Genomic DNA, 25,301 nt, shown 5'->3' with positions numbered 1-25,301 from the left:
TTGATGTCAAAAAGCCATTATTTTTGATATATAACTTACAGTTATTAATAATACAGATTTTATTTTACTTAACTTTAAAAATACTGAGGTTTTCAATAAATAAATAAATAAATAAATAAACTGAGTTTTCAAAAATAAATAGTAAATTTACCTCTAAATTTGAGGATAGAGAATTTTAGTAAATACTAAAAAAATTAGCCAGACTCAAAGAACACTTGTCTATAATAAAGAAATCAAGGATATAATAACCAAAATCATGCATTTTTTGCTGATGTCAGTGATATATGCAAGGTAAATCAACCTAGGGAAATATACATATTAAAAATACAGGGGGCTGGAGCGATAGCACAGCAGGTAGGGCATTTGCCTTGCACGCAGCCAACCCAGGTTCCATTCCCAGCATCCCATATGGTCTCGCGAGCACCGCCAGGAGTAATTCCTGAGTGTATGAGACAGGAGTAACCCCTTTGCATTTCTGGGCGTGACCCAAAAAGAAAAAAAATAAATAAAAATACATATACATATATATATATATATATATATATATATATATTGGGGAGCAGTGTGCAGGAAGTGTCCCTGTTTCTTTGGCTTTCCAAAAGAGCCTGAAGAATATTGGGAATAGGTCTTCTTTAAATGTTTGGATGAATACATTTATAATCCACCTGGGCTTTGTCTTGGGGGAGATTTTTGATTTACTTTTTATTTCCATGATAAAAATTGGTGTGACCAGGTGCTCTGTTTCCTCTCCATTTAACCTTGAAAGGTTATGGGCGTTGAAAATTTGTAAGATTTCTGGTTTTACGACAAAAAGATTTTCTAAGCAATTCTGTTAATCCTTTGAATTTCTATGGTATCTACTGTGCCATCTCCCCTTTCATTATTGATTAGTTTTCTATAATTTTATTTTTTTTGCAAGTATTGCTAATGATTTGTCAATGTTGTCTATTTATTCAATGAAATAACTCTTATTTTAGTTAATCTTTTGAATCAACTGAGCAATTCAAGTTTCTTAAGTTTCCATTTCATTAATTTCATCTCTAGGTCTTAGTAACTCAGTCCCTCTATTTGCTTTTGGTTCCTTTTGTCTTTTCTAGCTGCTTAAACTATGCATTTGGTTTATTTATGTAGACTTTTACCTGCTTTCTCATGAATGATTACATTGCTATGAACTTTACTTTTAACTCCGCTTTTTGTGTTCCTTATATTTTGCAGCTCATTTCTTCATTCTCTTCTGTTTCCAGAAAGCTTTTGATTTCCTTTATGATATTCTTCTTGACCCACTGTTTGTTCAGTGGTGAGTTATTTAATTTCCAAGTATTTGGTCATTTCCTCTTCTTTCTGTTTTTGATTAACTTCCATTTTCAATGGATCATGGTCTAAAAGGATAGTTGATGTAATTTTTATCTTCTTGATTTTATGGAAGCATGTTTTGTGAACAGAGTGTAGTCTCTGCTGGAAAATAAAACATTTTCCCTGGAAAAGAATGTGATTTTTAACTTTAGGGATGTAGACTCATATATTTATATATTAGGCCCATGTCTCATTTCTTCTTTCAAAGCCTTGTTCAGACTGGTTGACAGACCCAGAGGTGACAAAGTAGTGTTGATGACTCCAGCTACTATTAACCGCTGTCAATATCTTCTTTGAGGCCTTTTGTCAGTTGTTTGAATATTTTGATGGTCCCTAATGAGGTGCATGATGTTTAGGAGAGTGCATTCTTCATTCCTCTCTCCTTTAAAACTTTTTTTTAACTTCAAAAGTCTGTATTGTCTAATATAAATGTGGTCAACCTGGCCTTATTAAAGGAAATTATTTGCTTGAAATATTGTTTCCCAGTCTTTGAATCTGAGCCTGTGCTTGCCCTTACTATTGAAATGTATCTCTTGTGGAAAGCAGAAAGTTGGGTTCAGTTGTGTGATTCACCCTACTGTTGTTTCTTTATTGGTACATTAAGTCCATTTGATATTGACTGAAATTACTGGCATGAAAAATGTTTTCTTTTTTTATATCATTATGTGTTTTTTAAGTTTGTCTTGTCTTAAGTAAGCCCTTTCCATGTGTCTCACAAAGTTGGTTTCAAGGCTATGAAGTTACTGAGTTTTCCCTTCTCTGTAGAGCTCTACATCATTCCTTTAAACATGAATGAAAGTCTCATTGGAGTGAGTATTCTTGGTGAGATGCTCATACTATTGAGACTTTTTATAATACCGTACCTTTCTCTTCTGGTTTATCGAGTCTCTCATTTGAGAAAACTGTTGTGAATCAGTTTTGATTTCTTTTTTTTCTTTGATAGTGGGGTTGCCCAGCCATGTGAAGGGCTTACTCTTGGATCTGTGCTCAGGAATCTCTCTGGGTGGGTCTCTGGGGACTATATGTGGTGCCATACTTGCTGTACAATCTCTCTTGTTCCCAAATCTGCTGTGCATTGTAAAGCAGATCATTTGTATATAATTCTCTCTTTTAATATTGCTGCTTCCAATATTCTGTCTCTGTGTCTGTCTTTGCTTTTATCAGCTGATTATGATGTAACATAATACTTTTATTTGGGTCTTCTTTGGCTTTGACCCTTTAGGATTCTTGAATCTGAGTACATGGAGTCTTCGACTCTGGGAACTTCTCAGCTATGATTATTTGACTAATATAGTTTCATCAACATCACCTTCCCACCCTGTGTCTCTGATGGTTTTATGTGGTTCTTCTTCAACTGATCCCATAATTTTCTCATGTGATATTCACTTATTTTGAGGTACTTTTTCCATATTGTGCTTTATTATTTTTTTCCTCTAGAGGTTTACTGGATCTGATCTTGCAGCTCATTGATTTTGTCAGTTACTGCAAAGGCCTTCCACTGAGTTTTAAAAATTTCACCTACCAATTTCTGTCACTTTTGATTGTAGTTTTTTATTTGTTTTTTCATTTCCAACTTAATGCTTTCTTGTACTTTATTTCTTTCTTGTATTTTTTCTTGAGTTTATTAAATATCCTCAACAGGTTTGCTTCTAACATCATTATCTGGGAAGTTCTAGAGCTGGTTAGGACTGGTGAAGTCTTCCAGGCTACTAACTTCACTCACTAAACTTAGTAAGGTTCTATGTCATTACCCCATTGAGTCTGTTGCTGTGTGTGTGGTCTTTCTGATTCACCAACCATGCCCCCCCCTCACCACCACCAGAAACCATTCTGAGAAATTCACGTGAGAGTTGTTTTCTTCCTTCCCCACCAAAGCTATCCAAATTCATGTTGTTTCTGTGTGGAGTTGCATATGAGGGTCCCAACGTGACTTACACTATCACTGGCCCTGCCTCACATCTGATTATAACTTAGTGGTTTCTGATTTCTTCCTACTGTGGCTACTTTTGTGACTGTTCGTGGGAATAGGTGATTAGAAATAGAATTGAATTATTACTAGCAGTATTGGGAGCAGATGATCCTCTCTAGAGTGTGGGGTTCACTGCACAGAAGTCCCAATTTTTTTCCATGAGTTCTGAATAAAGGCTCTCTCCTTTTGGAAAACCAGAAGGGTGACCCTATTTTTCTGCAGGACTTAGGTTTGAGAGAGAAGTGAGGTGAGGCCAAGTGGAAGGACAATGTTGCTCATTTATATCAGGTTCAGGAGAAAAAGTATTGTGATGGGAACATTAGTTGATCCTCTGTAGGCATAGAGTTGGACAGGACACATTTTGGCCTAGACACATCTTCCAGGATGCAGGGACAAATTGGTACCCATCTCACCTATATCATGTTGCAGGAAACAGCAGTGGGATGAGAGCAATTTGAGCTCTTTTGGAGGAATTAAGGGGCTCATGCTGAGCTGGGCCTGGCCATTTCTATTTCTGCCCAATTTATATCTTCAGTATAAGCATGGAAGTCTAGAGAAAGGGTCAGGTTCATGCGTTTTCATGGTCTCCTTCCATTGCATTCATTGTTTCATAACTTTATGTCACTGCATAAAAATTGTTTTAATAACGAATAGAAAAATAATGGAACACTAAATCACTCCCATTCAATACTGAGAATAACTGCATCTGTGGTACAAAAGGCTCTCCAGATACATTACTGTGAGGTTTCAGTTCTATAACTTTACTGAACTTAAAACCATTTCTTGCTCTTTATTTCAAAAGTTGGTCATTTTTTTGTGTTTTATTAGCAAGCACACTTGAACAAAAGTTTTTGTTAAACAGAAAAGCTGCTTTGCCGCATTATGTTGGAAGACAAGTGAAATCTTACAGCTCCCATCAAATCAGCGCAAAAGCAATTATCTATAAAAAGTATGTGCAAACATTTTTTTCCTACAAAGCTGGAGATTCAAGGCAATGTGTGTGGAATGCATTTCTCCCTTTAGACTGCCTCTGTTCCATGAAACATCTGTCTTCATTTCCTCTCTTCCTGAAGCCTACTTTTGCTCTCTGAAAATCCATTCCTTCTGCTCTGCCTCATTCTGACTCTTCAGATGGAAACCGTATGTCTATTTAAAGAAGAAATTTATTCACAATGTACTCATGGATGGCTCCTGATGTACAGTATGATTTGCTTTTGACTAAATTTCAGGTCATAAATGTATGAAAGTTGGCATTCACACATTGATTATATTTGTTGCTGGAACGGAAAGTGGAGAATATTATTGAGAAATCTATCAGAGCAAAATCTTTAAATTATTAGATGAAGAAGTTTAGGCAGTTAATGTACAGCATGGTGAATATAAATCATATTATATCATATATTGAATACTGTCAAAAGAGTGCATTCTAAATGTTTATACCACAAGAAAGAAACAGTATCTTCAGATCACAGTTCAAGACATTTTCTCTGGATTTGTTTCCACTGGGGATTGACTAATCCCTTGCTTTGTTTCTCTCTACAGGACATGAGTGAGATCATCTGGTATTTGTCATTTTCTTTCTGACTCACTTAACTAGGGAGGAAAAGGACCTAGGATAATGCTGGCAGTATCCCGGCACCCTGTGACTGAGCTTGGAGTTTAGTGCTATAAGTATAAAACAATATTGTACTTAATTTTTTTAAATCAAAAAATCATTTAGGAGGTGTTCAGGGCAGACCTGGCTATTATTAGGGACTATTGTTAGCTCTGTGCTCAGGGGACCAGAAGAGGTACCAGGTATCAAATAGAGTCAGCTGAAGTGGCTGCCTGCAAGAAAATTATCTTACCTGTCATACTCTCTCCAGTACCAAGCACTAATTATTTTTTTTCAAGTTAAGCTGTTTTGTGAGTCAGGGAGATAACTCAAGGAAGAGAAGTTCATGCCTTACGTTTTCAAGGTCTTGTGTTGGAATCCTGGCATTGATCTGCCCACCTACACACACACACACACACACACACACACACACACACACACACACACACACACACATCCTTCAGCATCACCACACCAATCCTGCTGGCTTCCAGTACCAAACAGTTGAGGAATGTTCAGGTCTGAGTACCCAATCATTAGACTTGGCACCATCAGGCCATGTGTCTCCAGAGGTGACCCTTGCTCAAAACAGAACAAAAAATAATTTTATTGTGTAATCTTCTGCTTGGTCCTATTTGGGAGGTTTTTGTGGCCCCCTTGGAAAATGGAAAAGAGATGGGCTAGAGAGAGTTATTAGAAGCTATTGCAGGGGCTCTCTAAGGACTGTATGAACATAAGGAGCAAATGACAAGATGCTTCCTCTTGGTTGCTATATCAAATATGCATGTTGATATTTTAGGAACTAAAAGTGTTTCCCATTATAATACATTTTTCCCCTGAACTTTATAAATTATTGCCATTTTTAAATTGATAAAATATAAAAACTAGGTGAGGAGATAAACAGGGTAGGTAAAACCCTAGTGGATGTTGTTTGACAATTTATAAATGCATTTAAAGAACATGTCAGATACCTTATATTTTATCAGTAGTACGTGTTAATTCACTCTTACTATGATAGGAGCCAGGGAGAGAAATATTTTTTTTCTTTGAAGTGATGAATTAAAATCAACAAAAATTACCTTATATCATATCTTTAAAAAGTTATGATTGGGCTGTGGGGAGTTCAAGTGGCAGAACTCAAGACTTTTTTCTATGAGGCCCTAAGCTACTTCCCGAACTTCTTGCTCCATCCAAGGACAACCTATAGAGTCTCAAGCACTGCTATAAAAGTCCTCCAAAATAATAAAACTTAGTAAAATTCGAGCCGAAGAGAAAGTAAAGGAGTTTAGGCCTCAGCTTTGCATGTGAACGATACCATCACAGACACAGCAGATGGTCATTTGGGGCCCCCAGAAGAGTTATGCCCTAAGTACAGAACTAGGAGTAGGCCACAGCCATGCACAGGTGGCCCAAAATCAAAATTTCATTGTTAATTTAAATTATATTTATAATTATGCAAATTATATGTCCTGATGTGGACATATCTGACACATAAAAGCAATAACTCTTATATCATTTTGGCATTAAAATTTAGAAAGTCAAGTGTGTGGGGTAGTTTATCTTTTGATCAAAAAAAGAGGGTACAAAGGACAAAAGTTCATAACAGGAAATTCATAAGAGAATCTGGATTTCTGAGAATGTCAGGACAAACATGTTCTCTGGAGACAGGGACCTGCATTTTGTCAAACCAAGCGTGCTTTAAAAAAAAAAAACTTTACTGAAGCAAAATAGGTTTTCTTGAATAAAACTTATTTAGATGTGAAAGAAAAGAAAGAGAGGAAATATTTGTTCAAGAGAGACCAAGTTTCTCTAAAGAGGAAAAAAAGCCAGCAAAATAATCCAGACAAGCAAATGAGATTATGTGTTCAAGGTAGAACGCAGGCTGGAAGAGCAAATCCTATCGAATATCTGGATCATAATTCCTGTTCCAGGTCGCTGCATCATGAGGAAAGTATATACTTGCTATGTACAAAAGAAATCAACAATAAAATCAGGGAAGGGAGTTGAGAATGAAGAGTCTCATAAGACATTCCCGTGTGTGTGTGTGTGTGTGTGTGCGTGCACGCGTGCGCGTGCTTGGTTGCTCACGTGTGTGTGAGCTCATTCATGCAAAGCATTCTTAGAAGTAGCTGCTAGGTGTGGGACCTGTGACTGAGATCTCCAAGCCCACTTGAACGGGACTGGGCCTCCTCCCCCCAGGTCCCCAGTTTTCCAGTAGCTTGGCAGTCACACCCACAAATTACCCCCAAATGCCATGTAATCTCACCAATGGCCAAGACCCAGAGACTATAAACTAAAGCTCTGGGAAGAAAGCATTTGCGGCCATGTGACCTCTTATACTCTAGCCCACTTACTTACCAAGAGTAGCACACAGCATTTGATTGGGTTTATCAAACATGTTTGTAATGTCTTATACAAGGGCTTAAATGGCTCCGGAATGAAATACAACAACCTTCACACACTTTCCTTTTACGATGTTGGGAAAGTGCTCCGTGGTAGGATTGGCGTTTGAATATTGTCTGTAATGAACTATTGTGAACTACTGTATGAAAATAAAATATATAAAAATTGCAAAAAAAGGTAGCTGCTAAAGAAAAATAGCAAGCATAATTTAAAGTACAAAATTTGAAGAAACATTGTTTATCAGTTATTTAGTACGGGATTTGGCAAACACCCAGTGGTGCTTAGGGACTATTCCTTAACTGTCAAAACCTTGTTCAGCCTATGTTCTCGTGTGAAGACTTAATTCTCCCTTTTTCTTCTCTCTCCCTCTTTCCCTGTTCTTTTGTCCCTCTCTCACCCCCCAAAAATGTCTCCCTCCCCTAACATTTCTCTAAGTTTCGTCTTTAAATAAAACGATTTTACTTCAAAAGAAGGCTTATAAAAAAACAATATTTAAATTCTATCCGACTCAAGTCATAATGATTTTAGTCAAATATTCAAATTAAATAAATGAGCAATAAATAAATTGAAAATAAATGAGTAATGTCATGCTGCCATAACAAAAGTACATAGTTTTGAGGATTTACATAATTTATTTTAGTAGAAACTTTTCATAATATTCATTATTTAAATAATTATGCTTTATTGGAGGAAGTATAAATTGTTTTAAAATAAAGACCAACATTGAATCCAGATTAAAAGGATTGGAATTGACACGTTTCTCACCGCTCCAGGACCTTTTGGATTTTACTCAGTACATCTTAGAACTAATTCTAATCTTTCGCAATAATAAATCCTAGTCTTTAGGAAACAGCCAGTTTTTTGAACATTGAAAATTTTAAAATATGGTATTTAAATGAGAAAAATGATATTTAAAAGGCACTGGAAACGATTACGAAGGCTTTGGGAACAACTGGAAACAGCAACAGGTTAATTCCATCCAGAATACGCTGCCCTTTCAGGCAAGCTAGGCCGGTGTTGAACTTCAGAGCACGGGTGCCCTCTGGTGGCCGAAAAATATACCTTATAAATCCGTATCACAGCCCCACCAGGTGCTGGACTGTCGAATCAATTTCCGCTTCTTTTTCAGATTGAAATAGCTACGGTGATGCCTTCTGGGAACAGAGCGCTTCTCACCCCGCCCCCACAGTCAGAGGAGGCAGAAGATGAGGAGGAGGAGTCCACCCCGAGGCTGATCGATGGCTCTTCACCCCAAGAACCTGAATTCACTGGGGTTCTCGGCCCACACACGAGCGAAGGTCGGGTCCATCAAAGCTGAATTTATGATAAAATCTGACGTGGTGACTCCCCCAAACTTCCAAACTCAGGGATTTTAGGAAATAGCAAATTTTAGGAGAGACCAGGGCAAAATAGAAGATATAACTGTATTTTGTATTCAAATATGAAGCTCTTTGGGATAATTCAGCTTTGGCTTGATGGGAATGATCCATTAGTTTCAGATTTGGAATGGGAAAAAAATTGTCTATCATTATTGCTCAAATTTGTGCCGCCAAGTGTATTTCTAGAACAAAGGATGCTCTTTTGGCAGGATCAGAATCTGTGAGTTATCTGCCCAGAGCAACTCAAGGTTGCAAGATCATGATTATGATAGTGATGTCTTTGCCCTTAATTTTGGAGCTACAAAACTTACCTTAAAATGACTATTCTCACAGACTATGTATATGTGTTGGGGTGGAGGGCACAACCCACCCAGAGGTGCTCAGGGCCTAGTCCAGACTCTCCACTCAGGAGCAACTCCTAGCAGAGCTCGGGTTACAATACCTGATGCTAAGGATTTGAACCACCACAGGCGGAACTTTGCAAGGCAAACGCATTAACTCCTGTACTATCTCTCCAACCCCTCACAGATATTTAGAGACGTTATTGTGTCAATAGCAGCTAATATGAGCAAATTCAGATCATACTGAGAGAGAAAATGAGGGAAATCATTTATTTGTTGGCTTTGGTACTTGCTTGGTAGCCATATCGAACAAGGCATTCAACATATTTTGCTTTTATTTTCTCATATAAATATGGTAATAAACAGTATATATCATCAAACGGGGCTGGAGGGATAGCTCAGCGGGTAGGGCGTTTGCCTTGCATGCAGCCAACATGGCCGACCTGAGTTCGATTCTTCTGCCCCTCTTGGAGAGCCCGGCAAGCTACCGAGAGTATCTCGCCCGCACGGCAAAGCCTGGCATATTGAATACAAGTGATGTATTCAATATGCCAAACACAGTAACAAGTCTCATGATGGAGACGTTACTGGGTCCGCTTGAGCAAATCGATGAACAACGGGAGGACAGTGACAGTGACAGTGATCATCAAACGAAGTCATTGTGAGGATTAAGTAAATGAGTAAACTCATTGTAAGAATTAAGTGAGTCATTGAAGGATTAAGTGCCTGGTCCACCGTGAACATAAAAATATTCACTATGATCATTGTACTATTATTGAGGGAAGAGTATCTTCTGGTTTCTAATTTCACAATTTGTGTGTAATGGAATATTTTTAGCTACAGGCCTCTGTTGTACTACAGATAACTAAAACTAAGTCAACTAGCATCACTAAAAATCTTAGAAAACTGAACACCTCTACATTTTCCCCTCCACGAGCTCCTATTTCCATGAGTTTTTGGAAATTTGTTTTTTATAAGGAAAGAATTGGTTTATGGGAGTGTAAATAGTTTAACATATTAGGGATACAAAGTTACCACAACAGGATGATATCAAAGAGCGTATTGGAGCTTTTAATTGATTAGAAATAAGTAATGTAAGAAGGGATCTTTTCCAAAGTATTTTATTTTAAAGTGGCTAACGAGGTTTTCTGGACATCAATTCATTAGTTACTTCAATGCTATGAATTATTCTCTTATCTCCATTTTATTAAGATAAAATCTGAAGCTACAACAATACAACAAAACTTTCCAACATTATAAGTAGTGGTGTTGGAATCCAGTGATCACTACACTTTTGAGGTAGTGGGGATTGAATCACACCCTTTGGTGCTCAAGGTTTGCTCCTGTCTCTGCACTGAAGTGTCACTTCTGGAGATGCCCAGGGGTGCACATGCGGTGTGAAGATTAAATCCCACTTAAGGTGTGCAAGGCAAGCACCTTACCTACAGTGCTCTCTCCCACCCAAGACCATTAAATCTTGATGAATATCTCATATTCTTTCCACTGGTTAATGTGAGCATTCTGCAAAGAGAATTGGGAAGACAACATTCAATGGAAAGGAAATATAAAGTACCCAGTAGGAAGCCCTCAAGATAAGGAAATTAAATAGCCCTAGAACATTACTTACTTTTAAGTAAATTCATATCCATCAAAGGTTGACTTATCTAGTAACATCACCAGTTCCAGGAACCTTTTCAATTCAGCCAAGAAAAACAGAAATTCATAATGTCTATATTTTAATAACCTTCAGTCAATATTATGGTTTAAAAAATGTTAGTTTAAAAATAATATTTTAACTATGTTCTTACTAATACTAAGAGTATATGACACAATTTTTGTCTCTAAAGTAATCCGAAGGACAGAGCATTTTTCACAGCAAATAGAATATTTGCCTCACACACTGCTGACCCCCATTTGGATCCCCAGGAACCCTTCTAGTCCCCGGAGCCCACCAGGTGTGATCCAGGAGCACAGATTTAGGAGTGAGCCCTGAAAGAAGCAGGGTGCTTATATTTGACATTTTCTTTTTTAATTTTTTGTTTATTTATAACTTCTTTTAGTGAAACACCATAAGATACAGTTGTAAACTTACAAATTTTTGTGCTTGGGTTTCAGTTATACAATGATTGAGTACCTATCCCTCCACCAGTGCTCAATCCCCACCTCCAGTGCTCCTAGTATCCTTCCCACCCAACCCCCATTCCACCCCACCACTGTGGCAGGGCATTCCCTTTTGTTCTCTCTCTCCTTTTGGGTGCTGTGGTTTGCAGAAGAGGCATTGAGTGGCAATCATGTTCGGTCAATAGTCTACTTTCAGCATGCGTCTCTCATCCTGGGAGGATCCTCCCAACACCCTTTACTTGGTGTTCTCCTCTCTATCTGAACTGCCTTCTCCCCCAGCATGTGTGGCTGGCCTCCAAGCCATGGAGTGAACCTCCTGGTACTTATCTCGGCTATTCTTGGGTGTTAGTCTCCCAATTTGTTACTTTATATTCCCCCAGATGAATGCAATCTTTCTATGTATGTCCCTCTCTTTCTGACTCATTTCGCTTAGCATGATACTTTTCATGTAGTACCACTTGTATATAAATTTCATGACTTCATGTAATCTAAAAAATATGGAATGCTTCACGAATTTGCGTGTCGTCCTTGCGCAGGGGCCATGCTAATCTTCTCTGTATCATTCCAATTTTAGTATATGTGCTGCCAAAGCGAGCACTTGACATTTTTTTTGGTATTCTTTTCTTTACCTCTCTCCCACTTTAGTAATCATCTCTCATTTTACAAACCACACATTTATCTTCTATCGTGATAACAATCTTTCTTTTCTCCTTCACTATTACACATCTCATAGCATTGTTGATGCTTGCTTAGAATTTTCCTCTCCTAAAACTCACTCTATAATTGATTATAACCTGGTCTCGGGATGGCATGGCTAAGCCAAGAGGTTTTATTCGTTGTTGATTTTTCAGTCCTTAAATTACATGAACTCTCAACACCCTCAGATTGTTTCCTGTTGCCTTTTCCTTAAATTCTCTCTCCACTTGGACTCCAGAAACTTGTTTCATCCTGTTTACCTCCTTTCTTTCTGATTATTGTGTTTTTAAAAAAGTCTTTGTCCATGAGCAAAAAGTGTAGGAGGAGTAAGATTTGTATGAAATATGTGCCTCTGTGTGTGTGTATGTGTGTTGGACAGAGATAAATACTTTAGTAAATTAAAAGATAATTTAACTTTCATAAAAACTTTTTTTTTTGCCTATTCTATCATTATCCAAGACATCACTACTTTTTCATGGAACTTTAGTCTTTTCATTTATTTATTTGCGGTTTGTGGCCACTGCTCATGGTTGTGCTCACCACCCTTTTGTCCAATTATTATAAGATAGCCAGGTAAATTACTTTTATCCGACTTACCTCATCCTTCCCTTTTCAGTCACCTTCAAACGGCAAAGTGTCTTCCTAATCACAGATGACTCCTGCTTTTTTGTTTGTTTGGTGTTTGGGGGTATCATTTGGCAATGCTCAGGAGTTACTTCTGGCTCTGCATTCAGGAATCACTCCTGGAGGTGCTCAGGGGATCAGGTGGGATGCCAGGGTTTGAACTAGGTTGGCCACAAACAAGGAAAGCACCTTACCTGCTGTACTATCATCTCTATGGTTCAATTTCTGCTTTGTTTGTTTTGGCATATAAACATAAGAGGCCAAACCTGTGATTCCATCTAGAACTTTCCAGTAAGACCTGTACAACACATTCTGAAGCTCACTCTGTTATAACCAGATTGATGTCTTTCTGCCTTTTCAAAGAGAACGGACATGGCATGTCCTTGGTATATCCTCCTCTGTTAGCATATTTTACCCTACCCTCTGAAAAGCCAATTCTATATTTTCTTCTCAGAAAACTGTGAATCTCAGACTGGTTCAAAATCCTGTAGTTAATGGGAATATTGCTCATATGACATGTCATGAAACTTACCATCACAGTCATTTCATTTATTTGTGTCATTGACACTGATCTCATATAGCAGATCACAAAACATTACTCATTGCTTATTACTATTTCAGTTGCTAGCATACTGTATATGTGAAATGTTTTAGTAAATTAATGTTTAATAAATTAACATTAATTACTGTTAATGATTATTATCCTTTTTCTTGAGTCAGAATTTATTTTAGTGAGGTAATTAATATTGAACCAAAAACTAATAAGGCATTATCTATAATACTCCATTTTAATTTTTTATTTTAATTTTTTGAGTCACCGTGAGATACAGAGTTACAAAGCTTATCATGATGGATTTCAGTCATTAGTATTCCAACACCCATCCCTCCACCAGTGTACATTTCCCATTACCAGTGTCCCCAGATTCCCTGCCACTCTCCCCCAGCCTCTCCCTATCTATGGCAGGCACTCTCCTTCTTTCTGTCTGTCTCTGTCACTGTTTCTCTCTCTCTCTCTCTCTCTCTCTCTCTCTCTCTCTCTCTCTCTCTCTCTCTCCCCCCCCCCCTTTTGGGGCATTACGGTTTGCAATACGGATACTTAGAGGTTATCATATTTGTTCCTGTATCTGTATTCAGAATGCAGTTCTTATCCAGAGTGATCATTTCCAACTATATTTGTCATAGCAGTCCCTTCTGTATCACAATTGCCTTTTTTTCAGCCCTTGAGGCAGGGTTCCTACTGTGGACCAGTCCTCCTGTCCCTTGTTTCTGCTGTCAGTGGGTATTGGTCTCATATTATGTTGTTGTTTTTTTATCCCACAAATGAGTGCAATCATTCTATGTCTTCTGACTCATTTCACTCACCATGATACTCTTCATGTCCATCCATTTATAAGCAAATTTCATAACTTCATTTTTCCAAACAGCTGAATAATCCTTAATTAAAATGATATAAACATAATCACAATTATAATATTTATGTTTGAAAATAGAACACTTAAAATTTCTAGTAGGTAGGAAAGCACAGCCATGTTGCAACCACTCAGTAATTAACCTTTTTTAAATGATAAATTATATGCTAATTGATAGGACAGTTTATTTGGGTAGTTGCCATAAATATCCATTTTCATGAGCTGTATTGGGAAAACATAAAATATACCAGATGGGCTCAGTGAGGTTCCAATGTTCTTTAAAACACACTAAATCATTTCTTAAGACTTGCTTTTGTTATTTATGCCTTATTTTCCTCTACCTTTCAGACTTTCCAACCTGTCTTCTGTGTACGTGTATAAGTACCACCATATACTGTGATGACCATGAACTTGATGCGATCCCTCCACTGCCCAGGAGCACCGCGTATTTCTATTCTCGCTTTAACAGAATCAAGAAGATCAACAAAAATGACTTTGCAAACCTAAGTATGGAGGGCTGCATTTGTCTCCTTTTCTTTAACTGTTTTAGTGTAAAATGTTGGGACTGAGAAGGGAAAAGTGAATACAAGTAGATTTGTCTCATAAATTAATTTTCCCCATATTAAAGTATTCAAGAATTTGGTCATGATATAATAAACAATTAAAGGTTCATAGACACTACATATTTGTTGAATTTTTAAAAATATATTCCAATAATATATCATTGAAGCAATTTTATTTTGCATGCTTTTTCAACATTAGATATTATGATATTGATTGAAAAAATGTCATGGCCATAAACTTACTAAATATTTTATTTGTTTAAATTGGATTCCATCAAATAGTTCTTCTTGATTGACAAATGCTAATCTAATTCTAAATAATTATTGCCAAGTTAGATTTTAATAAATAATTATTGCTATACGTAATTTTGGTAGTAGTTTCCATAGTGAAATTAATTCTATGAAAAATTCTGTATAAAGTTTTTGTATAATTTTGATTTTGAGAGACACTTCTGATACTCAATGTTACTCCTGGATCTATGCTTGGGGGTCACTACCACAGTGCCTGGGACCCTGGAGTACCAGAAACTGGACCATGCTTTGTGTGAAAAACTATATACACAAAGTATTTGTTCAGTCTGTTGAGCACTTTCCTAAGCCCAATGACTTTATATTTTAACGCTAGTGGAAGTTTGTGTCTTGGAAAAGTACAGTATAATATCACAAAGGAAGATGTCTTGATTGGTAAAATCTATAAAATGTTTGGAGTATAAGGAAAACAACAATAATTTTACAGATAACATCTCAAGTCTATCACTAAAGTTTGGTCTTTTTTACAAATATGAATAGTATTCAGTAGAAACAATAATGTTTTATAATTTAGAAATAATCATTTATGCACCTGCTAATGGCTCAATTCATAATTAAGTTTTTTTTGCATGTGAGACCAATCATGATCATATTTCTATGTGATCAAAAATATTACATGCGATTGACCTGCTTTCTCCATTTTTTCTTCTAGATGATTTAAGACGAATTGATTTGACATCGAATTTAATATCTGAGATTGATGAGGATGCATTCAGAAGGCTGCCCCAGCTTCAAGAGCTTGTCTTGCGTGACAACAAAATAAGACAGCTCCCAGAATTGCCAACCACTTTGACATTCATTGATATCAGCAACAATAGGCTCGGGAGGAAAGGAATCAAACAAGAAGCTTTTAAAGTAAGTTTTAAGTTTGGATATGAAAGACTTTAATCTTCCCATTCCATTTGCTGTCAGTGACTAGTCTTTTTATTTCTATAAAGGGATTCAATTTGATGAAACTTTTAGCACCTAATATAAGCCTTGCAAAACGATTTACCATGGATTTTTTTTGGGGGGTGGCAGTATTTTGTTCTGTAACTGCTCAGTTCCCATAACAGAAAGTGGGGAAATTCCCCAAAGCAGCTGCCTAAATCATCTAAATACATAAGTGTCACTGGAAATGATATAAGAGAACATTTATTTCCTAATAACTCCACTCAAGGAGAATATTCTACGTGGTTAAAAGGAATAACTTCTTGTGCGGGTTGTGGGTGGTTTCTAAATTACTTTGTAGGAGGATTGATTCATTTAATCATAGGAATGTTACTTTCTCTATGAAGGAATTGAGATGAGGCTCAAATAACCTGCTAGAATAATAACGCAAGTCTATGAGCATTCGCCACCAGATTTCTTATACATTCTTACTGCATTTTTGCAATTCCTTGTAACATATGCTGGAACAAATACATGTAAAATACTAGTTGAAGAGACCCCATGTCACTCCCAGAGAGAAAACGGATCCACTGACATTAGGCAATGATGGGAGTCTGATCTCTCCTCTGACCTTCTGCTGACACTACCTTGGGGTGGGCCAAGAAGTCAGGTCACTTCTGTGAGTCTCCTGGGTAAGAGTCAAGAGTTCACTTCTGCACCATTGTTGACACTCAAAGGAATGCTAAATCAGTTTGCTCTGTCATGTTTGATCACAGGATCTCTGTGCATCTCTATGAATGTTTTCTGAGTTGCTAGACTATTCTTTTCCTGGTTTCCGGAGACAGAGCTTGGTCTTTCATTGGAAAGAAGTGATTATTTCTCTATACTGTAACACGAAACAATTCTGATTTGCTCACCAACTTCTTACACCTCTAAAGAATATCTTTCATGGGAAGCAATTCCCTTTATATTAATTTTTTTAAATAAAAGTTAGAGCAGACAACAAAAGATTCTACCTAGAGTTTGGGAAGTCTATATATATAAGATCACTGAATCACTGTATTACTGCCATCCCGTTGATTGTTGAATTACTTGAGCAGGCTCCAGTAACATCTGGAGCCTCCCAGCCCTGAGATTCTAACAGCCTCTTCTTACTCGTCTTTTCCCAACAATTAGAGGCTCTTTCAGAGTCAGGGGAATGAGACCTGTTGTCATAACTGTATTTGGCATATCAAATACACCCTGGGGAGCTTGCCAGTCTCTGCCCGTGCAAGCTGGACACTCTAGGTAGATTGCCGGGCTCTCCGAGAGGCAAATATTCATATATTTATATATTTTTTCCTCTATGATTTGTTGCCTATTGTCTGAACTCCATCAGATATGGTGTAGTAATTGTGGAAAATGGGTAGGAAGTGTCTTATGATGTGTCGCTCTGGAAAGCAGCCTGGAGTGTGGCGGCAGTTGGGTAGCGGAGGTCGACTGCTGGGGCTGGGTCTCTTGGGGTGGGGAGGGCTCTCACCCACCCCACAGCCTGGCGCAGAGATAGATTACAAATATAAGATAGCTTACAAATAGCCACATGGACAGAAAATGAAAAATATAACACTGAATCACCATGTCTACTAACTCTTTACATCTGGAATGCTTGTAGGACATGTACGATCTCCATCATCTTTACCTCACCGATAACAACTTGGATCACATTCCTCTGCCACTCCCAGAAAACCTACGAGCCCTTCACCTGCAGGTAGGGTTTGTAGGGAGATTTGCTGAAGAGCTTTAGTAGGGGGAAACTGCAAGCAAGAGAAAGTAGGGGGCTGTTTGCTATGTCACATTAACACAATATGACTTTTTCTAACTTCTCGTTTATTTCTTAGTCTGAGTATAAAACATATGTGTATTTATCACCCTATTTACATTGGTTTGTTTCTTAAAATGTACTTATTTTCATTCTTTGAGTAGTCACTAACTACTCACATGTCTTCAGTCTTTAGTCATCAATGTCATTTTTTTTTGCTACAAACAGCAAGATTTTCCAATACAATTTGAAAAAATTTGAAAGTTCTACCTGAAAAAAACAGGTGTTAGAGAAGTAAGAAAAAATGGGGTAAAGGACATATGATTTCATTTCAAACTTTCAGGGGTTAAGTGATCTATTTTAGATTTTGAGTTTAGGCTTTATGTATTGTATTAAGTTTATTCTCCTAGAGGTCCCCATGTACTGAAAGATGACAGCCTTCAAATTACTCAGGATTAAGAAAATGCAAGATTTAAAAAAAATGTGATTGAAAACTTGCCTTACTTTAATTTCCACTAAGCTACTTTTTGACATTGAAGGAAAAAGTGAAAGCACATTTTGGGATGGAGAGAGACGTTCAATGATATGAGTACATGTTTTGCATATAGGAGTCCTGTTCAGTCCTCAGAACTGCACATGGTAACCCACACACTGCCAGAAAAGAGCCCACAGCACAAAGTCAGGAGTGAACCCTGAGTTCTGCCAAATAGGCTCTCAAAACAAAACAAAACTAAATAAAACCATAATGAACAAAATGAAACAAAATCAGGTGTTTTAAATATTAGCAAACTGAGGGGCTTGAGCGACAGGATAGCAGGTGGGTGGTTGCCTTGCATGAAGCTGGCCAAGGTTTGATCCCTGGCATCTTATAAGATCACAGGAGCCTGCCAGGAATGATTCCTGAGCACAGATCTATAGAAGGAAGCCCCAGGCATTGTCGGGTGTTTCCCACAAACAAACAAACAAACAAACAAATCACCTACTGGGCTCCAGAACAGCGGGTTGGGCATTTGCTTTGCAGGCAACTGTAATAGTACAGCAGGTAGGGCATTTGCTTTGCAGGCAATTGACTTGAATCAATTCCTGACGCCCCATTTGGTCCCTTAAGCCAGACAAGCCCTGAGAATTACTGCATATGATTGATCCTCAACTCCCCACCATATACATAAATAATTAAACATTAGCAAAATGAAAAATTGTTAGCAAGAAAAAAATGGGGAAAGATTATTAAAATCAAAAATGAAAGAAAGGGCAAACAGGAGAGCTCAATGGACTAGAGTGCATAGTTTGCAAACACAAGACATTGAGTCCATTCCCTGGCATCTCATGACCATCTGGGTATTGCAGGGCAAAGCTGTAGTGGTCCCTGAGTACACTGGCTCTCTGCACTGTTGGACCTGTGCCCCAGCACCATCTCAGAGCCTGCACACTGAATGGTTATGACTGCACACCCAGGCTGTCGATGATCAGGGGTAAAAATCCAATCCCAAATTGATTTAACAGTCAATTTTATCGCATATTTCAAGAACAGTTTAATTTAGTTCTTGAACAACCAAACAAATTTCAAAAGGAGACATTGTCAAATAGTACTGGCACATTCTCTCCATTTCCAAAAAAAAAAAAACCATACAGAGATACCATCTGAGAAGAATAACAATTGTCTCTAATGTATTAATGCAGATATCTTTAACAAAACACAAGAAAATTGAAACTATTAGCAATTTAAAAGAATTACTTTGGAATTAGTGGGTTTTATCCTAGAAACACAAAATGGTTTAATATTTAAAAGTCAGCCAATGAAATTCTATCATATTAATAGAATAATGGCTTCAAATAATACAGGGGCATGACTGTCTTGCATACAGCTAATGTCAGTTTCAACACTAGCACTACGTTTTGTCACATAAATACTGTAAGAGTAGTCCCTAGGCATAGAGCTAAAATGGACCTTGAGCACAAGCAGACTTGGTCCATCCAAATAATATATTTTTTAAATTACATGATAATTTATAAATGGGCTATTCATTACAAGCAGAAGATAGCTTTGGACAAATTACAGCAAGATTTTTGAAGGATGGGTTAAAAAAATAACTAAAAATGCTAGAAATGGATGGAAACTTCTTCAAACCATTAAAGAAAATTTATTAAAAATAAAACCCTTTCAGCTACAACATATATATAGAAAATAGAAAATGACAGAAATCTTTCTCCTTAATATCAGAAGCAAGGAATGTTTGGCTCACATCTCACCACATCTTGTCATTATTGCATTTGGCAGTTCCAATTAGGGCAATTAGGAAATCATTAAGTAATTAATTAAATGGTACCTTAAAGGGAAATGAAGAGTAACATTCCCACATTTAGGTGAAATAATATCTTATACAGTAAAATCTAAGGAATCCTATGAAAATTATTTGAGTTAATAAGTTCAGCATGTGCTAATTTTCAAAATTAATATGTGTTATTTGCAAATATATACAAAACAAATATGGAAAATTAAATTTAAAATTTCTAAAACCATTTAAATCATTGCAAAAATAACAAGTAAATAATTGCGACAAAAGATGCAAATGATTTGTACAGTACAAGTTGCAACATATTGTGGATGGAAGTAAAACTATGTAAAACTGCATAGTGAAAAAAATAATAGAAAAGCAAACTGAAGAACATTTGCAAATAAATATCTGGAAGAGTGAATGTCTGAGAGTCTACAAAACTCAAATCTAAAGGAAGTAGATAAAAATCAAGTAACCCATTTTTTTTAATTTTTATTAGTGAAACACCATGAGGTACAGTTGTAGATTTATAAATTTTTGTGCTTGGGTTTCGATTATACAATGATCAAGTACTCATCCCTCTACCAGTGCCCATTTTCCACCATCATGGATCCCAGTATCCCTCCCACACCCACCCCCCCATCCCACCCTGCCTCTGTGGCAGGGCATTCCCTTTTGTTCTCTCTCTACTTTTGGGTGTTGTGGTCTGCAATAGAGGCATTGACTGGCAATCATGTTCAGTCCATAGTCTACTTTCAACATGTATCTCCCCTCCTGGGAGGATCCTCCAAACACCCTTTATTTGGTGCTCCCTTCTCTATCTGAGCTGCCCTTTCCCCTAGAGTGCCCGGCTGGCCTCTAAGCCATGGAGTAATCTTCCTGGTACTGATCTCGGCTATTTTTGGGTATTAATCTTCTATTTTCTTACTTTATGTCCCCCAGATGAATGCAATCTTTTTATGTCTATCCCTCTCTTTCTGACTCATTTCACTTAGCATGATACTTTACATGTGGTACCACTTGAATGTAAGTAACCCAATTTTTAAATGGGCAAAACACTTGAATAGATATTTCTTAAAATACTAAAATTTCAAACAGGCATATGTAGTCCAAATCATTAGGATATTAAAATTAAAATATTAAAGATTAAATAATATTAAAATTTCAAACAGGCACATGTAGTCCAAACCACAAATAATTAGGGCAATGCTAAGATATTAACTTATACCTACTGCAACATTTGTCTACAATAGGAATATAAAGGGAGTATTTGTAAACTGTTAGAGGGTATAAAATTAGTATTATCATTATGAAAAACAATAGGGACATAGTTAAAATATGTAAAAAGAGAATTGTCACATGGTCTATCTATCCTACTTCTAAGTATATATCCAGAGAAAATAAAATCAGAGTCACAAAGGAATAAGAGTACTCGATAAGAAGTGGTAAAAAGTATCATATATTACAGTAGAATATTACTCAATACTGAAGAAGGGAGTTTTGCCATTTATGACAACATGAGATAAACCTAAAGAATTTCATACTAAGTGAAATGAGACACAGAAAAAAATATACTCTATTATTACAACATAATCATTTATAAATACAATATAATTTTTTATCAGTAACCTAAGAAAAGTTGAACTTACAGAATCAGAGTATAAAATGTTTGTTGTTGGAGTTTGAGATGTGGAATGACAATTCGATGGTTTAGTTAAGATATATAAGATCAGAAAAATTAATATACAACATTGTGACAACAGTTAATAATATTATATGTGTTAAAATATTTGAGGGTAGATCTTAACTCCTCTTGTCAGACACAGATAAAAGTTATGCAATAAGAAAAAGTTGTGCGATAAGAAAAACAGTCCTCCCGTTGTTCATTGATTTGCTCGAGCGGGCCCAGTAACGTCTCCATCATGAGACTTGTTGTTACTGTGTTTGGCATATCGAATACGTCATGGGTAGCTTGCCAGGCTCTGCCGTGCGGGCGAGATACTCTCGGTAGCTTGCAGGGCTCTCCGAGAGGGGCAGAGGAATCGAACTCGGGTCGGCCATGTTGGCTGCGTGCAAGGCAAACGCCCTACCGCTGTGCTATCGCTTATAAAAAGGTAATTAGCTTATTATTTTATAATAGCATCACAGGATATATACATGTAAAACAATATATGACTTAAATGTAAGCCACTTTATTTGACAATTATACTTCTATAAAATTAGGGAAAAGAAAAATTAAAACAGAAAGATACTTCCATTTTCATAATTTGGACTGTATTCAGATGAAGAGCTGGAGCGATAGCACAGTGGTAGGTGTTTGCCTTGCACGTGGCCCACCCAGTCGGCCCAGGTTTGATTCTTCCGCCCCTCTCGGAGAGCCTGGCAAGAGACTGAGAGTATCTAGCCCACATGGCAAAACCTGGCAAGCTACCCGTGACGTATTTGATATGCCAAACACAGTAACAATAAATCTCACAATGGAGACGTTATTGGGCCTGCTCGAGCAAATCGATGAACAATGGAAAGACAGTGCACAGACAGTGCTATTCAGATGAAAATACTCCCCAGAATGATCTATAAATCTCTTATAAATAAAATCATAAGAATCCCACAAAACTCTTTTAATTAATAAAATAGTTCAGCGATGTGATAGAATATAAAAAAACAAAGTATTATTTATATTCTTCACAATGGAAATTAAAAAAACACAATGAAAATAACACTTTAATTCTTTCATTAATTTGTTAGTTTGATGTACACTCACCATGATTATTCACTATAATATTGGAAATACTTGCCTCTGCAATTACATGAGATATTATAGTGATCTAGATTGGAAAGGGAGAAATCAAATTATATTTTCTGACATGGTATTGTACTTTAAAAAAAACCAACAAAAGCTTTTACCATATTGTAGCTGTCGGTGCAGTATGAGATCTGGGAACATGAGACTTTTATATGATCTAGGGGCTGATGGTTCAAAGATAGGCACACAATGGATACACTGGGAGATACCATCCATACGGGTCACAGACTGATGGTCATAAGACAAAGTTTACTGGGGAGAACAATGGTTATGTGGGGGCAGAAAGGAATGCATGATGTGAGGAACATGAGACAGGAAGAGGAAGGTGAACTCCATCCATACATGGGCTAGATGGAATGGAGTGTCACGAGGTTTCTACGAGCTACTGCAGAGGAAGAACAGTAAGCTCCTAAGTTACCACAGGTGTTGGCTCCCCCTGCCTCAAGCCCAGGCTGCTGGCAGTTGTAGGGCCATCAAGCTATGCTAATCTTCAGGGGAATGCCAGTTCCCCTGGGAACATCTCACCCCTGTCAAGGCTGGAACTCAGCCTTGGCCTTCCTGCACCAGGCCAGCAACTTAGCTGGTCAGGGATCCATGCCAGGAAGAACTCAAACACCATACAGTGACAGGCTACAAATTCGGTACACAAAAATCAGTGTACTTTTAAATACAAATAACAAAGTAAAAGAGCTTGGATGGCGAAAATAAAGAAGACTGATAATTTAAAATGTTGGTTAGAATGTAGAACAAACTAAAAGCTTCAAAAATTTCTGGTATCAGTATACAATTGTTCAGGTGCTTTGGAAAATAGCTTTATAATTATGAAAAACATTAAATGTAGTTACTATATGACTCATCAATTCAACCTCTAGGTATATGGTATTCCCAAGAGATTTGAAAATAAATTTTCTATGAGAATTATTATGATTATTGAGGACCTAAAAGTAGAAACAACTCAAGTTCCCATTAACTACTGAAAGCACAAACAAAACAAACCATATCCTACTATGGATAATCATTAAGCACTATGAAAGAATTGATACAGTACATAGGAATCTTGAAATTATAATTTTAAGTAGAAGACCCTGAATGGGATTCACAAAAGCTGATATATAGTGTCATTTCTATAAACTGTCTGGAATACTCAGTACTATAAAAATGTAAGTAGAATAGGAGTTTCTAAGAGTTTACAGGCAGGGAAATGAAAATAATTGCAATAAATAACTATAATGTTTTTCAATATTAAAAACACTTAAACTTTGGGAACAGCATAACTCAAAGTCCATTTAAAAAACTACTGAAGGGTATACCTAAAATGGGTGAATTTTATTATTTATAAGATATAGTCAATAAATTCTTTAAAATCTAGTTTTGAACCTTGTGTGTCTTTCTACCATAGGCTCACTTTCTACCTTTACTCACTTCTACGATGTTGATTACATGTGTGTGATTTTTGTATAGCACAGCGGTAGGGCGTTCGCCTTGCACGCAGCCAACATGGCCAACCCGAGTTCGATTCCTCCGCCCCTCTCGGAGAGCCCGGCAAGCTACCGAGAGTATTCGATATGCCAGACACAGTAACAACAAAGTCTCCAATGGAGACGTTACTGGGCCCGCTCGAGCAAATCGATGATCAACGGGAGGGCCTTTACTTTACTTTACTTTACTATTATTATGTGTGTGCATGCAAATATTTATGTGCAAAAACCCTTCAATTGAGGGTCTCACAAGTAAGACATCCACATCCATTTTACCACTTTACCACTGAGTCCTATCCTTGACCAGTTGACCAGTTTCGACTTGTATTACATTCTTGAAAATACTAATCACTCAGAATTTGAGACTGACAGTCTATTTTTGGGCTATTCTACTTTGACTCCTTACAAGTTCATGTGTTGTTGCTATTCTTCTTCAAGGAGACTTTTTACTGTCAAGATTGCATTTTCTGTCATCAATCCTTTCTTCATAGTACTAATTATTTTTGAAAAAAAAAGTTTTTTCTTTAAACTTCTTGTCTTATCTTTTCACTGCTGAGACATGAATTCTAGAAGAATAAGAACATGTAGATTCTATTAATTTTTTCCTATTGACTAGAAATTGTTTGGTGTATAATAAAATGTTTGTTCAATAATAACTTAGCATGCAATTTTGGATGAGAATGAAAACATACAATCTAAAGCCATACTAAGACATGTCTTTACTATCTTTTGTTTTCACCTCGTTTAGAACAACAACATCCTGGAGATGCATGAAGATACATTCTGCAATGTAAAAAATTTGACCTATATTCGCAAGGCTCTAGAGGACATTCGACTGGATGGAAATCCTATTAATCTTAGTAAAACTCCTCAAGCATACATGTGCCTACCACGTTTGCCTATTGGAAGTCTTGTCTGATTTTAAATATTGCTAAACCTAATGCTGGTTACCATAGCAAGATAAATCTTGTTGCTGCTTTCAAAAACAAAACCCAGCATAGTGTCAAATTGTGTTCTGAATGACATAATCATGCAAAACGTGACTACAAATTTTAAGAAGTGGCAACTTATATAACATAAAGTGTGTTAGAAATAAGTCAAAATATGTACAGAAAAAAAGAAGTAATCGAAAAATTTTCACATCCATATATTTTATGTAGCTAGGAAGTTTAGGGGTTCATAGACTATACAACTTCAAACTGAATATAAAATAAATAATTCAAATGAATAGTTTTGAAAATATTTACCTATATTAACTAAATCTTTTTTACTAAACATGTGTTTCCAAATTTATTGAAATTCTAATAAAAAT

The 25,301-nt window shown here is 36.8% G+C and overlaps 1 protein-coding gene and 1 non-coding gene across 2 annotated transcripts in view; one reads left to right on the top strand and one right to left on the bottom strand.

Annotated features, from left to right (window-relative positions):
* The window catches only part of EPYC (epiphycan), a 42,995-nt gene extending 17,694 nt beyond the window's left edge, over positions 1-25,301 (top strand). Inside the window, exons 3-7 of the mRNA XM_056117882.1 lie at positions 8,449-8,617; positions 14,238-14,396; positions 15,414-15,616; positions 17,283-17,378; positions 24,738-25,301. Coding sequence (XP_055973857.1) covers positions 8,449-8,617; positions 14,238-14,396; positions 15,414-15,616; positions 17,283-17,378; positions 24,738-24,908 — 798 coding nt within the window. The 3' untranslated portion in view covers positions 24,909-25,301. The remainder of the gene's footprint in view (positions 1-8,448; positions 8,618-14,237; positions 14,397-15,413; positions 15,617-17,282; positions 17,379-24,737) is intronic.
* LOC130029597 (U6 spliceosomal RNA) lies at positions 11,652-11,758 on the bottom strand. The gene has a single exon (XR_008793376.1). It is a non-coding gene; the product is annotated as a U6 spliceosomal RNA (small nuclear RNA).

The sequence above is a fragment of the Sorex fumeus genome, unplaced genomic scaffold (genome assembly GCF_029834395.1).
Source record: "Sorex fumeus unplaced genomic scaffold, SorFum_2.1 ptg000003l, whole genome shotgun sequence".
In the NCBI taxonomy this organism is placed as follows: Eukaryota; Metazoa; Chordata; class Mammalia; order Eulipotyphla; family Soricidae; genus Sorex; species Sorex fumeus.
The sequence above is the reverse complement of the archived record's forward strand: the minus strand, read 5'-3'. Positions and strand labels throughout refer to the sequence as shown.